Source organism: Polypterus senegalus, chromosome 1, assembly GCF_016835505.1.
Source record: "Polypterus senegalus isolate Bchr_013 chromosome 1, ASM1683550v1, whole genome shotgun sequence".
NCBI lineage: Eukaryota > Metazoa > Chordata > Cladistia > Polypteriformes > Polypteridae > Polypterus > Polypterus senegalus.
In genome coordinates, this window is record NC_053154.1 from 145,281,462 (window position 1) to 145,296,661 (window position 15,200).

General features: G+C 36.4%; 1 protein-coding gene across 1 annotated transcript in view; it reads left to right on the forward strand.

The window, feature by feature from the left end:
* LOC120533090 (collagen alpha-5(IV) chain-like) overlaps positions 1–14,868 on the forward strand; it is a 224,616-nt gene extending 209,748 nt beyond the window's left edge. Inside the window, exons 46-52 of the mRNA XM_039759763.1 lie at positions 2–127; positions 5,042–5,140; positions 6,600–6,812; positions 6,900–7,077; positions 7,220–7,334; positions 9,051–9,223; positions 12,474–14,868. Coding sequence (XP_039615697.1) covers positions 2–127; positions 5,042–5,140; positions 6,600–6,812; positions 6,900–7,077; positions 7,220–7,334; positions 9,051–9,223; positions 12,474–12,552 — 983 coding nt within the window. The 3' untranslated portion in view covers positions 12,553–14,868. The remainder of the gene's footprint in view (position 1; positions 128–5,041; positions 5,141–6,599; positions 6,813–6,899; positions 7,078–7,219; positions 7,335–9,050; positions 9,224–12,473) is intronic.
* The last annotated feature ends 332 nt before the right edge of the window (positions 14,869–15,200 follow it).

A 15,200-nucleotide genomic window follows, 5' to 3' on the forward strand; every position in this document is an offset into this window, starting at 1 on the left:
GGGCCCCCCGGAAAAGACACCTATGTGGAGTGTAAATCAGAACCTGGTGATATTGGACTTCCTGGTGTTCAAGGAATTCTAGGAATAATGGGTTTACAAGGAACCCCAGGACTAAATGGTCCAAAAGGTATGACACAGAAGTAAATAAGTACCTTTTTACACATAAAGTAAAGATAATAAATGGTCAAGAGCAGTAGCAGCTGGTGAAAAAAATTGCATGGAGGTGCAGTTTTTGGGTGGGGAGGGGCAAACTGAAGTACTTATCTATTATAGTGCCTTTCACAAATGTTTCTATCTATCTATCTATCTATCTATCTATCTATCTATCTATCTATCTATCTACCTATCTACCTAACTGGTCATTCCATGTGCTCTTGTCGTTCTCATCGTAGTGTCAATACACATCTTGGCCTGTCAGTTACCAGACCCATACACTATATCCAGGTTAAAATGTATTATACCCTTTCCACAATGCTGCCCAATCTGATGCCAGTATTCCCATTTCTACTGTGCTCCAAAACTTCAGTTTGTGACATCCACAGTCCCCTTATTCTTCCCATAACTTGCCCTATAGATGTGGAAAAGAACAGGTGCACCTACCGACCAAATGTTATACTACACCTGTCTCTATTTTGTCCAGTCTTCTGCTAACTTGCTCAGTTCCCGATTCTGCAAAAACCCACACCATAATGTCCCCATCCCACCTCCATATAACATGTCCGTCTTGTCTTTCAACACTTCCATAGTATAAGTCCAATCCAAATCTTCTTCTGCCTCTGCTAAAAGAGTGCCCAGTCCTTGGCCATTTCCATTAAATTCTATAAATTCACATCATACAATCACTAGCCCTCTGTTTTTTCTGAAGTCTTGCAACTCAGTTTATTATTTACCACACCCATTCCCTAGTCATTCCCACCCTAATTTTATTCTACACTTGCTGCCAGTCTGCCCAGTGACACCATGACAAATAAAAAAAAAACAAATTCTGATCCTTTCAGCAATCTACTAAAAGGAAAAAATCCAAATTGTGACATTTAAAAAGTATCCCTTCCTGTTGTAAACAAGGCTAACTTTGCTCAGACATAGTGCAATACCAACCCCAGTGTGTTGATCATCTCTACTTCTGCCCATCTTCTGTCATCACCAATTCTGTCTCTGAGGTCCTGCAATATGGTAGAGACTTTAAACAGAGCAAACTAAAATGTTGACAAAAACATTCAAAAAAGTTAGGGATAGAATTATAGTGAAGCACAGGTTTGGGGAAGAGTACAAGACACTCTCAAAGGTCCTGAACATACTAGTCCATCATACTGAAGTAGAAAAAATGTGAACCTACTGGCACACTGCCTAGGTCAGGTCACTCCTCTAATCTTAGTCATCAAACAAGAATGGCATTTGTGAGAGAGGCTATTGTGATGTAAATTGTCCCTCTGAGTTGTAGAAGTCAGTGACTGAGATTGGAGAGGATGTTCACAGCTCAACAGTCTCAACAGCAATACATAACAAGGGGCTTTATGTAAGAGGGTTAAGGAAGAAGCCCTGGCTAAAAAATGCACTTGCCCTTAAAGAATCAACAGATTGTCATTTGTAAGATCCTGCAAAGGTATGCCAGAATGTCTCGTGGTCTGATGAGACTACAGTAGAACTTTCTGGTTTGTACAATAAGATGTATGTGTGGCATAAATCTAATGTTACACATCAGTGATATAACACCACTCTCACTGAAAGATGTGGTGGTAACGTCGTCTTCTGGGGATGCTTTTCAGCAGAAAGAACCAACAATATTGTCAAGATTGCTGAGAAGATGAATGCTGCACAATGCAGACAGACACTGGAGGAAAACCTTCTCACTTCTTCATCCATCCATTATCCAACCCGGTATATCCTACACTGCAGGGTCATGGGGGTCTGCTGGAGCCAATCCCAGCCAACACAGGGCACAAGGCAGGAAACACACCCCAGGCAGGACACCAGCCCACCGCACTCTCGCTTCTTCAAAAATGCTTAAATTAGGGAGCATGGTTGTCTTTCAACAGGACAATGGTACAAAGCACACTGCCAGAGCAACAACGGAATGATTTAAAATGAAGAATATTGGTGTCCTTAAGTGGCTCAGTCAGAGGTTTGACCTTACCCCATTGAAAATCTCTTGTGAGAGATGGCTGCCCACTGCTGCTGCCAACTAACCTGGCACAGCAGTTTTCCAAGGAGGTGGAATGGGCAAATCCATCATACTGTGCAAAATTCATAGAGGCTTATCCAAAAACGCTACTTGATGTAATAGCTGCAAGTGGTGGTTCAACCAAATACTGAACAGATACTTAGAAAATGTTTACATTTCAGTGTTTTAACGGTTTGTAGTTTTCTTTTTTGGGCAGAGCTGTAAAAAAGTGTTTGATTTACAAATAAAAATTCCAAGTCAAAATCTGAGTCTGTTACAATCATTTACAATGCCCTCAGATTATATTCAGATACCTTAACTTTCTTCATATTTTGCTTTGTTGCAGCCTTATGTTACTGTAAATCATTTAAATTCATTTTATCCTCATCAAACAACACTCATTCCTCCAGAATGTCAAAGCAAAGATGGGATTTTAAAAATTTTTGAAAATGTACTGAAATAAAATGCTGAAATACACATTGACACAAGTATTTGGAGCCTTTACTCAGTTCTTCATTGAATTTTAAGATTTCCACACTCAAGGAACACTCAAGGACATTGTCTCAAAGCCACTGTTGTGTTGTCTTTATTTTGTACTTAGGGTTATTGTACTGTTGGAATGTGATCCTTCACTTCACTTTGTTGCAGGTTTTCATTAAGGGTGTCTCTGTACTTTGCTCCTTTCCACTTTCCATCCACCTTACCTAGTCTCTCAGTCCTCGCCACTGGTGCTGCCACCACCATGCTTCACCATTGGAATGGCATTGTGCTGGTGATGACCTGTTTCTGGTTTCCTCCAGACATGATGCTTAGATTTGAGGCCAAACAGTTCAGTCTTAGTTTCATCAGACCAAAGAATCTTGCTTCTCTTAGTCTGAGAGTCCTTTAGGTGCCTTTTAACGAAATCCAAGCAGGCTTTCATGTATTTTCTGACAACTCTGCCACGAAGCCTAGATTACAGGAGTGTTGCAGCAGTTTCTGCCCTTTTGGAAGTTTCTGCCATCTTCACAAAGGTTCCCTGAGCTCAGCCAGAGTCACAATCTTGGTCACCTCTCTTACCAGAGCCCATCTCAGTTTGGCCGGAAAGTCAGCTTTTGGAAGAGTCACGGTTTGTGTCCAACTTATTCCAATTAAGAATTATAGAGGCCACTGTGCTCTTGGAAACCTTGCTGCAGAGATTTTTGTAGCTTTCCTGAGATCTGTGTCTTGACTCAATCCTGTCTCTAAGCTCTGCAGGCAATTACTACAACCTCTTGGCTCTGATGCATATTATCAGCTGTGGGACCTTTTATAGACGGGTGTGTGCCTTTCCAAATCTTGTCCAATCAATTAAATTGACCACAAGTTAACTCCAAACTAGGTATAGAAACGTCTCACAATGAGCAATAAAATGGGATGCACCTGAGCCAAATTTCAAGTGTCACAAGAAACAGTCTGAATACTTGTGTCAATGTGATATTTCAATTTTTGATATTTAATAAATTTGCAAAAACTGATAAAATTCTGTTCTCATATTCCTGGGTTTTGAGTGTTGTTTGATAAGAGAAGAAATTAATATAAATAATTTAAGTACAAGGCTGCAGCATAACAAAATGTGAAAAAAGTGAAGAGCTCTGAACACTTTCTAAAGGCACTGTCTGTGAAATAAGGCTTGGGGAGCTCAACACTTTTTAAAGCCAGTGTATAATACAGAAAGCCATGATTGACTATCTCATGAAAAAAAATAAAAATAAAGAAAGTATGGATAAAAGAGCAGATGATTTCAGATAGACAGAAAATAAAGAGATTAAATTTGGCAGTAGGGCAATTTGATTTCATATGCACTAAAAATAACACCCAAGAGACTGCATAAAGCAGTCAGAAAAGATAACGGCAAAAAGAATTCAAGTGAAAAACACAACTGGATATTTAATTTGTAAAAGCTGGTCAATAGAGTATTTTTTCTCCTAGGAATGTGGTTTCCCAAGTTAAGTCTTATCATAAAATCACTCTTACTTTTAATGTATTTAATTCTTTAGTACTTGTTTTAGTGTATTATTCTAACAGATTCATAAATGCTTAAAAGCTCAAGTTCCCTTAGCTGATTTCTTTTAACTTACCCTTTTCAATAGAGTTTGGTCCTAATTATATCCAAATACTGTGAACATTGAATGGTAAAGAAATCAGTTTCATCAATGTAAATACACTTGTTTGCACTTTTGTAAGGAACATTTCTTTACAAGCAGACAAATGAAAATGGCATTGAAGTCATTGCTCCCCTTTAGCATTTAATGTTGTTTGCACCCATATCTGCACTGCACATAGCTAATCATGAGCGTTTGGTTACAATTAATGAGGCAAATTCTAAAGAAAGGAGAAAATTAAAAAGAAAGTGACAAAAGAAACATAATCATTTAAAGCTAAGGCAAAGAATACAACTAATGAATTTCTTAGAAATATTTGTAGGCCAGAAAACTAAACATATGGAATCAAGTCAAAGTAAGAATGCAGTACTAATAGTGAAATTGGTTGGAATAAAAGTCTGCAGGCATTGGTGACCTTCAAGACTAAGCTTGAAAACTGTTCTCCAAGGATAAATAACTTACGGTTTCAGGAGTCAGAAAATATAAGAATGAAATACAAAAATATTAAGAATGGAATACAAAAATAAAGAGATACATTACCAGAAAGAACAGGGACCGAGAACAGAGCATAGGGCACATGTGATAAAAGGGGGCCGTGGACACAGCAAGAACCTCTTTAATAAGTAATTTTGTTATTTTCATTATGTTTTATTTCTTTCCCAATTTTTCATTTGCATAAATGATTTGTTTCAGTGTGCCAAGTAATTTTTATTGTATTGATAATAGTTCTAATTAATAAATCTTTTTTATGTTACAGGATTACCAGGCCCAAAAGGTGTTCCAGGAAGGGTTGGACCACCAGGGTTCATAGGGCATCCAGGACCAAAAGGAAACAGAGGCATCCTAGGAGTGAAAGGTTTGTTAAAAAGGAATTTCATGCATCCTGATTTGGGACGTAAACTTAATGGCATTTTATAAGATAATTTATAAAAATAAGCCTTCATGAGCTTGTAAGTATTGTAATACACCATGGTACTTGTTACAGATTTTCTGTTTTTTTTTAATATAACAGCTGAGATCACTCCTGCAGTGGTTCCAATGAACAGCCTTTATTCTAAAGATCTGACGGCGCACTGGTATATGAGCACCTCAGTTCACTTTGCCAAATACCAGTAATAAATAGGGACAGACAAGGCTATGAAGACTATAATAATTTGTGTAATATAGTTATATAACACACACTAGCCTGCAGTACATCATATCACACAAAAGCTACTGAAACTATATGATAACTTAAGGGTCATGGGTAAGCATCTTTTCATTAGACAGGAACTACTTTATGTGAGTAATATAGTCAATGAAAGAGCTAAATACTTAAGAAAAACAAAAAATAACACATAAAGATAAGACACAGGAAATATCCCTTTCAGTGGTATAGAAACATCACTCATTACTTTCCTTATGCAAATGTCTTCTTTGATTTTAAGTATTAATAAAAACATAGAGAATCCTTGGGTATCACTGGTTTGACTTTGTGTCGAATGAGTGGTTGCTCACAGAGTCCCTAATGAGGCACATTACCAGCATTGAGAGGGAGCATCAGTTACGGCACTAGGGCCATGTGGCATGATTCCCCGAGGGTGATCCAGCTCGTAAGATCCTCATTGTTGGGGAACCGAGTGGCTGGACCAGGCCAAGGGAACATCCATGCAACACCTGGCTGTGGCAGATCGATAGTCATTTCCAGAGGTTGGGACTGGACCACGTGTCTGCCTGGTGGTTGCCAACCAGAATTCCAAACTGTTTCATCTTGTGTTGGGTGCAGCAACACACTGTACCAGTGCATGCTCTCCAACTTGACCTGACCTGAATAAAGATATAATTGTGATTTTTTTATTGCTTTGTATATATTAGAAGAGAAAAATATCTCTGAATATGTGTTTTATTATCATGATCTAGTAATTAAAAGAATTATAATAACAGTAATTAATCAGAAACTAAAAGCAATTAAATAATGATTACTTGGGTTTTTAATTGAGTATCAAAACTATTTTTATTTAAATTTCTTTACCACCAACTAGACAATGATACAATAATTAACATCAGAAAGTTAAGAACTGAATTATATGCAGAATGTTAGTTCAGTTCTTTAAGCAGGTTTAAATTGATGTTATCTTTTTAAAGAACATTTGGCACTTCGATTAGAAATATATTTTGCTTTTTGAGGAACTCAAATATTAATATTAATCTCTACATTTAATGCTGTATATGTATTACACTAAAACAAAGTTTCTTTTAGCAGTCTAAGCATTCTAACTTAAGACTCATTCTAATTACTTTCCTTTAAATGCACCGTACTGTCATTTGGTTTACAGGTCCCCCTGGTTTGATTGGACTTACCGGCCTGCGTGGACAAGATGGACCTCCAGGCTTATCTCTACCCAGTGGACAAATGCAGGGGTTCATCTTTACTCGCCATAGCCAAACAAGAGACATTCCTTTATGCCCAGTTGGGACCCAGCAGATTCTCATTGGGTATTCACTGCTTTACATAAAAGGCAATGACAGGGCACACGGACAAGACCTAGGTAGGATCACTGACAAAATTACCAGGTTTGCTTCATAGAATAGCAAGACAATAGCAGATGATTAACATGTGTTGTTGGTTTATCTAGGAAGTCTTGGAAGCTGCCTACCAAGGTTTTCAACAATGCCCTTTTTGCTATGCACCCCTGACAACATATGTAACTATGCATCAAGGAATGACTATTCATATTGGCTTTCTACTGAAGAGCCAATGCCAGCAAGTATGACTGCAGTTTCAGGGGCACCTTTACAGCCATATATTGGCAGGTACTAATATATATTAGCAAGTACTTTCATTGATACACAAACAAAATAACTAAAACCTGAATTCAAAGTCAATAATGTGTTCAGTATTTCAAGTTCTATGGAACCATCTGTTCACAAATATGTTTCTTTTTTCAAATTAAAGATGTGTAGTATGTGAAGGTACTGCAAATATCATCACAGTTCACAGTCAAACAACACAACTGCCAAATTGTCCTGTCGGCTGGAGTTCACTATGGCTTGGTTACTCATTTATAATGGTAAGAACATGTGTATGTGTGTTTAAATGTAGTTGATTAAATGATGTACCAAATGCTTTGAAATATTTTACCTGATAACATGCAAGCCATTTGTTTTCCAGAAGGCTCCTTTCTGTTGCAGGAGGTCCTACGTGGTATTTTTCCACTAAAATTTACCTGGATATTCAAAACACTATTTAACTTTCTTTTTTGTTTATAAATTGGTATTTTTCTCTGCTGTACATCTGATTTTTACAGCAGAATTTTAGTTGTATGATTCAGTTCATAGGTCCACAAGGTGGCAGTATAAATTTCAGCAAGAGACATTTCCACGATTCGGAATTCATTAGAGTACTGTGGCATAGCGATTTGTCCTGCTGCCTGATTCATTATCCTGGATTCAAAATCTGTGACCAGTTGTTGTCTGTATGAAGTCTATGTGTTCTCCCAATATCTGTAAGGGCTTTTCTTTGTGCATTCCAGTACTTCTCTTACATCTCAAAGACATGTGGATGTGTGTACAAGTGTATAATGCAGTAGACCGGTGCCCTGGCCACAGCTGATTTTTGACTTGCAGCTGATGCTGACAGGATAGACAGCCCTGATTTGATTTGTGAATAATGTAACGTTAATTACAAAAACAAATTAAAAATTAATAAAATCTAATGGCGAAGTTTGAAAACTAGCTCCAATGTACAGTAGTCCCTTCTGAATCATGTCTTATTTTCTGTAAAATGATTTATGTCACAGTATTTTAGCCAAAACACATATGTTTGGAGCATACACCTGGATAAGTGACAGGTGGATTATGTCACACAAGTAAATTGAGGTTTTTTTCATGAACATTTTGGTACTGTGTGCTGTTGTTCAGCTTTGGTCCTTATTTGAGCCTATTTTATTAAGAATTTTTGTTATTTATGTCTTCCATAAAAATCTAGAATTAACTATTTTTCTCAGTCACCACTACAACTAACACAAGGTAGTTAACAGAAAAGAAAAATATTTGGGTGGAGTATTCTTTTAAAGACATACTGTACATACACTTTCTTTACATATACACACATTCTTGCCCGTTTACCATGAATAACTCATAAAATAATACATCTGTTTAGCCATTTGTAAACATGCTTATACTGAGCAGGATCATGGAAAAACTGGAGCCCATCCCAACAATCTGACGCAAGGCAAGTACAATCCCTGCACAGTGCACACCAGTCTTTCTTTCCAAACAGTACAGTCTGAGAAGGACAACAGTTAAAGTTATAAATAAAGATTTCTACATATAGTATATTGTTTACTATCACTTATATACAAGTTCATGAAATTATAACATAGCTTTCTCCTACCCGCTTAGATTCAAATGGTAGAACAAATTCTGAAAAGGCGGGCAACAGTTTGTTTCTGGGTACACTCGCACACAGATGCATTCACACAGGGTCTAGCTTGGAATGAGCAGGTAACCTAATCTGCACATCTGTGGTGATGCAGGGCAAAAAGTCAGACAGACAGGGAAGATGTGCAAGCTCTACGAGATTATGACCAGGCACAGGATTCAAACCCAGGATGCTGGATCTGTGAAATGAAAGAGCTACATTACCCAGTATACCAATGTGCATTCTTAAACATTTTATTCCATAAATAATACAGAATCTGTGTGTTTTAATAAATCATGTGTTTTGATGTAGTTATAAAATTGATCACGTTAGAATTTAACAATGAATTTTGAATTTCATTCAGCACAGGGGTGCAGGAGCTGAAGGTTCTGGTCAGGCACTGGCTTCACCAGGTTCCTGTCTAGAGGAATTCCGCCACACACCATTTATTGAGTGCCATACAAAGGGAACATGCAATAATTTTGCAGACTCTTATAGCTATTGGCTAGCAGCATTAAATTCATCGGATATTTTCAGGTAAATTACTCAATTTTGCAAAATTTTAATGTATGTCTTTGCTTACTACCATAATACTCTTCATCACAGATGGTAAAATTTAGTATTTTTTTCAATGATCCCTGCTCTTGCCAGTTTTTTTTTTTGCCTCATTTCAAGAAATATTCATCTTGACTAGCTTTTCCACATTATGTCTGCTTTGAGTATTTACTAACCAATTTACTGCCCTTCCCAATTTTCTTCTTAGTTTTTCAACCTGGTCCATTTTAATCTCTCACATTAATCTCCTGGTCCAGTTTCATTAAGAACAACCTGTCAGTTTCATTCTACTGTGACAGCAAAATATTATGCCAAAAGATATAGCATATAGTTTTAAGACCTTTACATCCCCCACGCTGAGTTAGACCTTCCTTATCTTGTTTCATGCTACCATTGCTATTAACAGAAGTGAGATGAAAATTGATGGCTAGATGACATATTTATACAGAAAAATCAATTTGATGAAGTTCCTTTTGTAGTGATAGATACGAAAAACCATATTTACAACTTTAAGAAAAAATATTTTTAAAAGAGAGCTCAATAGATTAAATTTAATAAAAGTGTTAATGATATTCAATTATATAATATCTGGTAATAAATGTAACAGGAAAACCGATAAAAGAGATGTAGTAATCTAAGTAAGAGACACTTAGGTGGAATGTTCAGAGCAGAACATGTTAAAAAAACTTGCAACAGTAAGTGAGGTGTGAAAGTTAACATCCATCACACAAGGTTAACTTTTTTTTCCTGGATTATACAATTAAAAATTAGAAAGAATATCCACACTGTCTTTATTATCATAGCTATCTGTTTCATTAAAGAATATACACGTGGTATGTTAGTATTAAATAAAGCTAGGTGTAATTAACACTCAACATATATACACTGTGTGCACAATTATTAGGCAAGTGAGTATTTTGACCATATCATCATTTTTAATGCGTATATTCCAACTCCAAGCTGTATTAACTTGAATGCTTATTGGATTTAAGCACGTCAGGTGATGTGTATTTGTGTAATGAGGGAGGGTGTGGCCTAAGGAGATCAACACCCTATATCAAGGTGTGCAGAATTATTAGGCAGCTAGTTTTCCTCAGGCAAAATGGGCCAAAAAGAGATTTAACTGACTCTGAAAAGTCAAAAATTGTAAAAGTCTTTCAGAGGGATGCAGCACTTTTGGAATTGCTAAGATATTGGTGTGTGATCACAGAACCATCAAACATTTTGTTGCAAATAGTCAACAGGGTCGCAAGAAACGTGTTGAGAACAAAAGACGCAAATTAGCTGCCAAAGATTTGAGAAGAATCAAACGTGAAGCTACCAGGAACCCATTATCCTCCAGTACTTTCATATTCCAGAGCTGCAACCTACCTGGAGTGCCCAGAAGTACAAGGTGTTCAGTGCTCAAAGACATGGCCAAGGTAAGGAGGGCTGAAACCCAACCACCACTGAACAAGAAACATAAGTTGAAACGTCAAAACTGGGCCAAGAAATATCTGAAGACAGATTTTTTCAAAGGTTTTATGGACCGATGAGATGAGAGTGACTCTTGATGGACCAGATGGATGGACCTGTGGATCAGTAATGGGCACAGAGCTCCACTCCAACGTGGAGGTGGGGTACTGGTATGAGCTGGTATTTTTAAAGATGAGCTAGTTGGACCTTTTGCATTGAAGATGAACTCAAAATCAACTCCCAAACCTACTGCCAGTTTTTCAAGACACTTTCTTCAAACAGTGATACAGGAAAAGACCATGATTTTTATGCAGGCCAATGCTCCATCACTTGCATCGAAGTTCTCCACTGCGTGGCCAGCCAGTAAAGGCCTTAAAGATGAAGGAATAATGACATGGCCCCTTCCTCATCTGACCTAAACCCTATCGAGAACTTGTGGGCACTTCTTAAACGCTAGATTTACGGGGAGAAAAACAATACACCTCTCTGAAGAGTGTCTGGGAGGCTGTAGTCACTGCTCCACAAAAGCTGATCGTCAACAGATCAAGAAACTGACAGACTCCATGAATGGAAAGGCTTATGACTGTTATTGGAAAGAAGGGTGGCTATATTGGTCATTGATTGATTGATTTATTTTTTGAAATGTCAGAGATGTTTATTTGTAAATTTTGAGGTGTTTGTTTATTATTCTCACTATAACAGATGAAAATAAACAAGTGAGATGGGAAAATTTTCATTTTTCCTTTAGTTGCATAATAAATCTGCACACTAATAGTTGCCTAATAATTGTGCACATATGTATTCCCCTGATGATGTTCACACTCACATTTCCGTTGTGAAACATTCAGGTTTCAGGTTTATTAACATTTTGGATTGACTGATAGCACTGTGTTTGTTCCATATTAAAATTAATCCTCAAAAATACAACTTGCCTAATAATTCTGCACTCCATGTATAATAGTAAATGATATTAGTAAGTTTGTAAGCAGTGAAAAAGTGAGAGGAGAAATTGAAAGATGGAAAAGTAAACTGCACTGAAGACATATAAGCAGTTTTACTGGCTAAGTAAATATGTCCGGCACCTCCGTATCAATCAGACAGTACATTCGTCAGTTGTGGCTTCTACAATGTGCTCATATTGTATGCTGTCTGTGAGGCAAAAATAAGTAAAAAGAAAAATCTACTTCTTTACCCAAGGGTGTCACTGTGTCATTAAGTGTGTATGTCCGGTACCTCCTTTATCAATCAGATATTACATACGGTATTTTCTATGTGCTAGCATTCAACTGCTTGGGGAATATTATTCACGTTGCATCATGCATCGAAGTATGTATTTATGCACACCAAGCTCTGTATAAGTGAATGCATTTTACATGTGCATCCACTGAAGTGAACATCAGCATGGAAAAATTCAGTTGCATTTAATCAACTTGGCAGCTGCCAGCAATGATTGTAGCATGCATTGGTCAGTCAGTAGTTGGTATTAAAGATGCCACAACAATAAATTCTAATAGAAGCAATGGTTTTTCAAAAATAACGCCTCCATAGGTTCAGGTCCGTATCCCCTGCCCTTGGTAACTCCTTGAAATTCACTGACGCCACTGCAATAAATGACTCTAGAATCAGCACACTTTATACATGCTAGGGGCTTGACTACTAAACAATACCCGAACAGTAATTTAGCAACTAATCTTTAACTATTTTTGGGAAAATGTTTTGTATGTTTTATGCCCATTATAAAATTTGACTAATTGCATTGTCCCATTCTGTTTTCCAGAAAACCACAATCAAAAACATTAAAAACAGGTGCACTAGAAAACATCATTAGTCGCTGTCGGGTTTGTATGAAACAATAAAGCCTGACACTATAGAAGAAAATTTTTGGTGCTTTTACCAGTGAGCCGAAAGACTAATATTCAGGATCTCTGGAAAAACATGGGTATAAATAAACTATGAAGGCAATAAAAAAAGCACTGGTTTAAAGGTGCATGAGACTTAATTCATGAAGATGACTCTTTTTAAATAATGTCATGCTGCATTGATTATTTCTGACAAAGTGGTGCTGATGACAGATCGGTTATGGTTCGTAATTAATCTGTGGTAAACCTTTAATTAGTCAATGATGACTTGCCGTTCATCTAAAGAAAAGGTGTCTGTACAATTTCTCGAAAGCTCAAGATTTTTTTCTCCTTTGATGTTGCTTTGCACCAATGCAAATCCTGCTTCTCTTTGATTTTGGAGGATGAACAGTCTTATGGCTTCCCTCACTTTCCCTCACTTAAAGCTCTTAGGCATGTTATCAGTTCCCTCATATTTTCAATTGAAGCCTTAAATCACGGAGCATCAAGTAAATCACTGCTAGCTTGTATAATCATCAAATAGAATAGAAAGAAAAAAAGGAGTCCATCAGTCAAGAAAACAGTGACTGATTTAAAGCCTGAGGCAATGCATTGTTTACTTCAGTGAAATATCTGTGTTGAATGAAGCACAAAGGATCTTAAGACCTTTATTTGAATCCACGGTTTATTGCAATTGTGAATCTGAAATCTTTGCAATTCGCACTGATATCCAGTTTAATTATACCAAGGACATTATGTAGCTTTCATTTGGAGCTGAGCAGAGCCTGTGGATACATTTGACTCTGCAAGTTCTTCAAAAAAAAGAAAAAGTGCTGGCTTAAATGTGACCTTTCCATTTATGATGTGCCCCAAGTCTGACAAAACTAAATTCTTTCTTATTGTAGTTTTTTGAGCTCCTGCCTCTGATGTTGTGGAAAAGGTATTTTGTAATTTACAGAAACAACATTTGTGGTAGATTTTGATAGATTTCTAATTTACACCTGTCACTTTATTCTTACAGTTTGAAAAATTGTGGTTAATTTGTGTTGTATTAATGAAAACCCTGTTTAGATGTATTTATTGGTTGAATATGCATATTAATCACTGTGTCACAATACACATTACACATAAATTTCATAACTGCAGTCTGACTATTGCACCGTGTGCTTTGCTGTTTTTTTAATGAATCATCAGTAGTTGCTAAGGGAATGAGAGCAGCTTCTGAACTGTTTTTCATTTTATATGTGCGATTTTACTATAATAATTTTTATTTTCATTAATATATATTATTATTTTCAATTTTCTTTGAAACCCATCTGCATGGATGTAATTAGCCTAATCACATTTAGGATGCTGAAAACTGTACAGTACTTTATATGATGTCACAAACAGAACATCTTACTGTATTAATGAAACGTCATAATCAGGCAAATAACTGAATGTATTTATGATGTTTAACTATTAGCAATTCGTGTTTCGTACCCTTTTAGAAAATCCACCTATTTCAAGATACAAAAATGTCATTCAACAGATGCATTCCTCAGTTTAATATGATCTACTTGATAAGGTGCCACTGGTTCTTGCATTGCACCAATGCAGTTAGCATAATCTTGAGCCCACCCAAGGCTCTGAACTGGACTCAGCTAGTTTAAGAATGCTGTGCTATGTTATTTTACCTTCTAAGGTAAGTTACAAAACACAGATAAGCTATAGCAAGGTTACAAATAAATATTAAGACTCATTGTAGAGTAATAAGCATGTCAGGTAAGTGTCGGTAAACACTACATAGACTAAGCTTTGATAGGACAAACATAACTGCAAATAAAAGACCAATACTATAGGTATTCCAGTGTAGCCTACATCATCTTTCTTGAAAATTATGTATCTGTTCCCAAGTGCATTCTCACAAAGCACTATCACTGTGTTTTAATGGTAATATTTATAAAAGCTTAAATCTTTATTTACTTATGATATTGGTGACATTTTCAATCCAAACACTTCAGTGGTATAATATGCTCAAATAAAGCAGTAATTTAGTTTGTAACCTAGGAATTACGGTTTCATTTTGAAAAAGTGTCAGAAGGAACACTCCAAATGTGAGACCAGTGTACACTTGAGCTCTGGAACTGCTGGACCAACCTTCTAGTACATCATTTGTCCTTTTGTCTGCTCTGGCTTTTCTAAAGAAGTTGAGTCACACCCAGGCTTTCTAAATGTATTTCTGTGCTATGTCTAATAACTATATACATGATTTCATTTTTAGAATTCGATTACAGAATTTGTCAAATTTTCAGAATTTCTTTAATTATTTTGTAATTTATTACATAATCCACTAATAAGACTGAATTGTAAAAAGGTTTGCACTAGAAATAAATAAATAAGATCCATTAGGTTTTATTTTAGTAAATACAAATTCAAAGCATAAAAGTGTATAATACAAATGACATGTGGCACACATATTTAGCTGTCAGAGCAAGGTTACTGATTACATCAGGAGTAGGATTTGAGCCTGTATCCTTTTCTTTGTTTAACCTTCTTTACATACATAAAGCTTTAGCATTTTAAATGGATATTGTATTTGGAAACGTACTTGTACAATGCAATCTTGAAATTTGGTATGGTGTGTTATTGTCAGTATGGAGCTACAGTATAATTTTTATGAACTA